Raw genomic sequence first — 5,460 nt, 5'->3', positions numbered from 1 at the left:
GGTGACAGAATTTGTGGTTGTTGGACACTTTTGGTTTTGGAGGTGGAATATATATCTCGCATGAGGCGGACTGGATCTCTTTTTCTGTACAGCGGAGGAGCGCACAGTGCCCCCGGTCTTTTCAATGGATTTCAATACAGTGGAGGTACCCTGGGAATGAAACTACGGTTAAGTCGCTTTTGAATCGCAAAGTTCGACCAAATAAGGGTTTATATTTCACATGGATAGAACGACAATGATCCTCGCAGCGCTCTATGTCGTTCTGCCTCTTTTAGGTAAGTTTCACTTTGGTATAGAGGCTATAATACCGCACAGCAGCTTGCGCGATCATTTATAATAACTCTAGCTGCCCATAAGTCATATTAAATGTAATAATTTGGTAAGCGCATGTACTGTAGGCTACGCTCTATAAGGGGTCCGTGAAACAGCGGTGGTCGCTCACTGGGAGACGGGATAGGCGACTCAAACTGCTGGAAAACTGAGGAAAAGTCAATCAGGAGCTCTCACTGCAATTAACGCGGAGGAAAATACAATTTATTCTACGTTTAAAAGTCAAATAGCTGCGCCTAGGCTGCTGAAACCATCGTGAACTTTTCAGCATCAGCTGCATGCTGCTGGAGCACAAACATGTGAAAAGTGTCAAGAAATCTGGCCTTTTAAAAACTGCTTATATGCAATCAATGCACCGATCCTTTTGTGGCGACCAGGCATGTTTTTCCTGTTGTTGTCACAGGATATAAGACCTCCCTGATCAGTCATATTTTAATCCCCAAAAGCAGCTTGCATACTGCTTAAGCTTTGAATATTACTGTGAACAAAATGAATGACTGAAGAACATTATTATTATCATTTTCATTATTATTATTATTATTAATAATAATATTATTATTATTCATGATACTATTATTATTATTAATGATAATATTATTATCAATAGTAGTAGTACTAGTAGTGGTAGTGGTAGTGGTAGTAGGTTAAGTACCGGTATTCGTATTTTGGTATTACTACTGTAACCGTTATTCCCAGATGTGCTGTGTTACGCCGAGGAGAACCTGCTCGCCGGGTCGCACCGTCCGGACTGTGTGAAGGCCAGCGAGCAGTGCCTGAAGGAGCAGGGCTGCAGCACCAAGTACCGCACCATGAGGCAGTGCGTGGCGGGGGGCAAGGAGAGCAACTTCAGCATGGTGGCCGGCCAGGAGGCCAAGGACGAGTGCCGGAGTGCCATGGACGCGCTCAAACAGAGTACCCTGTACAACTGCCGCTGTAAACGGGGCATGAAGAAGGAGAAGAACTGCCTGCGCATCTACTGGGGGATCTACCAGACATTACAAGGTGGGTTTTGGACCTCTGCTGGTCAACTGCATTTAGTGTCAAGAGTGCATCAACTGTCTCCTTGTCTGGTGAAGGACCCCCATAAAAGAGACAAATATTAATTTACAATTGCATAACTGTATTGTGCACTACATATAGATGTGTGTGTGTGTGTAATATTTTTGATCTATTCTGTATTGAGGTGAAAGTGTGATGATTAGTTGCTCCTCCCATTGCTTTATGGAGGGGACACCAGTCCTCAAACCCCTCCCAGCTCTATGACCCCTCCCCCTCCCCACCCTCCCAGCTCTATGACCCCTCCCCCTCACCACCCTCCCAGCTCTATGACCCCTCCCCCTCCCCACCCTCCCAGCTCTATGACCCCTCCCCCTCACCACCCTCCCAGCTCTATGACCCCTCCCCCTCCCCACCCTCCCAGCTCTATGACCCCTCCCCCTCCCCACCCTCTCAGCTCTATGACCCCTCCCCCTCCCCACCCTCCCAGCACTATGACCCCTCCCCCTCCCCACCCTCCCAGCTATATGACCCCTCCCCCTCCCCACCCTCCCAGCTCTATGACCCCTCCCCCTCCCCACCCTCCCAGCTCTATGACCCCTCCCCCTCCCCACCCTCCCAGCTCAATGACCCCTCCCCATTCCGTCCCGCTACCAGAGACACACGAACGTACTCAAAACTAGAAAGTCGAGCACGCCGCTCTGCGACTGTTCACAATGCAATGCGATCGTGCGCGATCAACGAGCAACATGCAATCTGCATTTCAAACGTGACCCCCAAACTGTCCTCAGCAGTGCTCCTCCCGTCCCGTGGAGCGGAGAGGGTTTGACCTCCTAAATAATTTGGCTTGAAGGTAATGGGGCTTGAAAGGCCCCTCAGCGCCCGGGCAGGGCCATCTTAAAGTGTCGCTCACAGCAGGGGGGACCTTTTAGTTTCCCTCAGACCGCGTCCAGTCCCCATTTCCTGCGAGGCGGCGTCCAGTTGCGCAACACGGCTGACCGACCCGCCTAATCAAGCGTGGGGCTTTGTGCCACCATCGACATCGACTGACCCAAATAACCCACGTCACATGCTGGCCAGTGTGAGGGGAGGAGGATGATCAACAAAACACAGGGGTCAATACGTTTGTTCGTGGCCCTATCTATCCATCTATCCATCTACTGTATCTATGTATCTATCTATCTATCTATCTATCTACCTACGTAGCTATCTGTCTATCTACCTATCTATCTATCTATCCATCTATCCATCTATCTATCTACCTATGTATCTATCTAATGTATCTATCTACCTACGTAGCTATCTGTCTATCTATCCATCTATCTATCTACTGTATGTATCTATCTATCTACCTATCTATCCATCTATCTATGCATCTATCTATCTACCTACCTATCTATCCATCTATCTATGTATCTATCTATCTATCCACGTATCTATATATCAATCTATCTGCGTATCTATCTATCTATCAATAACTGATCATATTCCTCATAGGTAACGACTTCTTGGAGGACTCTCCCTACGAGCCTGTGAACAGCCGTCTGTCGGACATCTTCCGCCTGGCTCCCATCATAGGTAAGGAGGACAAAGTGTCTTTTTGTCCATTGTCCCGTTGGTCACATGACCCTGTCAAGGTGGTATGGTTAATAAGCTCTTCTTCTAGTACTCCAAAAGCTGTGCATGCTCTCCATGAAGGTTATATGTGTGTGTCAGGTGTTTCTCCTCCTTCATACTGTACGGTGTACGCTCCTCTCCTCTCTCTCTCTCTCTCCCCTCGTTCTTCTCACCCAGACAATATTGCACGACGGCAGGAAGTGACCTTGCATGGGGAGCTGTAGTTCTGAGCTCACACTGTGTGTGTGTGTGTGTGTGTGTGTGTGTGTGTGTGTGTGTGTGTGTGGACGTAGTTCTGAGCTCACACTGTGTGTGTGTGTGTGTGTGTGTGTGTGTGTGTGTGTGTGTGTGTGTGGACGTAGTTCTGAGCTCACACTGTGTGTGTGTGTGTGTGTGTGTGTGTGGACGTAGTTCTGAGCTCACACTGTGTGTGTGTGTGTGTGTGTGTGTGTGTGTGTGTGTGTGTGTGTGTGTGTGTGTGTGTGTGGACGTAGTTCTGAGCTCTCACAGTGTGTGTGTGTGTGTGTGTGTGTGTGTGTGTGTGTGGACGTAGTTCTGAGCTCACACTGTGTGTGTGTGTGTGTGTGTGTGTGTGTGTGGATGTAGTTCTGAGCTCACACTGTGTGTGTGTGTGTGTGTGTGTGTGTGTGTGTGTGTGTGTGTGTGTGTGGACGTAGTTCTGAGCTCACACTGTGTGTGTGTGTGTGTGTGTGTGTGTGTGGACGTAGTTCTGGGCTCACACTGTGTGTGTGTGGACGTAGTTCTGAGCTCACACTGTGTGTGTGTGGACGTAGTTCTGAGCTCACACTGTGTGTGTGTGTGGACGTAGTTCTGAGCTCACACTGTGTGTGTGTGTGGACGTAGTTCTGAGCTCACACTGTGTGTGTGTGTGTGTGGACGTAGTTCTGAGCTCACACTGTGTGTGTGGACGGAGTCGGAGTCTAGTCTAGTCTCAGTGGACAAATGACTCATTCAAACGGAGAGAGGCCTTTATTGTTGGCGGCGTCACTTAGCTCTGTGGGCACTTTGAATAGGGGGGACAGCTCAATTTGAATCCATTTGCCCAAGGCCTGTTGGAATTGACTATTATGAGTGAGAGTGAGCAGGCCTGTGAGTAACGATGAGAGCGTGGGAGAGGATGACAGGGGCTTTTTCTGTGTGCACGGTGTGTGTGTGCGAGGGGCAATGTTGACAGTGGCCTCTAGATGGCGATGTTATTCCCTTATTCACAGCTGCTGCACAGCTTGGTCCCAGAGTGAGAATGTGCTGGTATTTGTTGTGGGGCCGCCTGACGTATGAATGTGGCACATTCATGTAACTGCGGAGTTTTTCGATATTACATCGAAGGCGATGAATGTCAATCAAAGATGCATGCCCCGCCCCCACATCTTAAACGAACAAAGACTGTTATGTCTTGTTCTAACTATATAGGTGCCTTTTCTATCTGATCAGCAGCGATTCTGTCTCACGATAGAGTGAATTGGCATAAAGCAGTGTTTCTCATATGCTAGGCTGGGATTGTAATGTGAGCTGTGAGATGTTCTGGACGTTGGATTGGGTCGTGAGCGTCCTGACTTCATGGCCAGGGTCACGTTTGGGAAAGAGGCAGCAGCTGAGAGCCAGCATGTTTCTTTGAGGCCGATCAGGGAGACTGATTGCTTTAGAAAGAGAAACCCTCCACAGCAGAGTAGATGTCATTGGCCCCCTAATGCGCGAGGGCGGGACCCCCGCAAGCCATCAGTGCAGAAGCACCGCGCGGGATCATAGTTCACACCGCAGGCATGTAGCAACCCCCCAGCCTGAGCTGTAGACTCCCCCCGACACCCCCCCCCCCAGCCTGAGCTGTAGACTCCCCCCGACACCCCCCCCCAACCTGAGCTGTAGACTCCCCCCGACACCCCCCCCCCCCCCCAGCCTGAGCTGTAGACTCCCCCCGACACCCCCCCCCCCAGCCTGAGCTGTAGACTCCCCCCAACACCCCCCAGCCTGACTCCCCCCAACACTCCTAGACTCCCCCCAACACACCCCCCAGTCTGAGCTGTAGACTCCCCCAACACCCCCCCAGCCTGAGCTGTAGACTCCCCCCAACCCCCCCCCCCCCCAGTCTGAGCTGTAGACTCCCCCCAACCCCCCCCCCCCCCAGCCTGAGCTGTAGACTCCCCCAACACCCCGCCAGCCTGAGCTGTAGATTCCCCCAACACCCCCCCAGTCTGAGCTGTAGACTCCCCCAACACCCCCCCCCAGCCTGAGCTGTAGACACCCCCCCCCCCCAGCCTGAGCTGTAGACTCCCCCAACACCCCCCCCCCCAGCCTGAGCTGTAGACTCCCCCCCAACACCCCCCCCCCAGTCTGAGCTGTAGACTCCCCCCAACACCCCCCAACGTGAGCTGTAGACTCCCCCCAACACCCCCCAGTCTGAGCTGTAGACCCCCCCCAACACCCCCCAACCTGAGCTGTAGACTCCCCCCGACACCCCCCCAGTCTGAGCTGTAGACTCCCCCCAACACCCCTCAGTCT

At 51.6% G+C, this 5,460-nt stretch overlaps 1 protein-coding gene across 1 annotated transcript in view; it reads left to right on the top strand.

Moving 5' to 3' along the window:
• Nucleotides 1-220: 220 nt before the first annotated feature.
• gfra1a (gdnf family receptor alpha 1a) overlaps nt 221-5,460 on the top strand; it is a gene marked incomplete at both ends in the record, with an annotated part of 128,764 nt that continues 123,524 nt past the window's right edge. The window contains 3 exons of the mRNA XM_083658371.1: nt 221-275; nt 1,027-1,332; nt 2,824-2,904. Coding sequence (XP_083514497.1) covers nt 221-275; nt 1,027-1,332; nt 2,824-2,904 — 442 coding nt within the window. The remainder of the gene's footprint in view (nt 276-1,026; nt 1,333-2,823; nt 2,905-5,460) is intronic.

The sequence above is a fragment of the Poromitra crassiceps genome, assembly GCF_964638095.1.
Source record: "Poromitra crassiceps genome assembly, chromosome: 22".
Taxonomy (NCBI): Eukaryota; Metazoa; Chordata; class Actinopteri; order Beryciformes; family Melamphaidae; genus Poromitra; species Poromitra crassiceps.
This window is presented reverse-complemented; position numbering and strand designations above follow the sequence as displayed.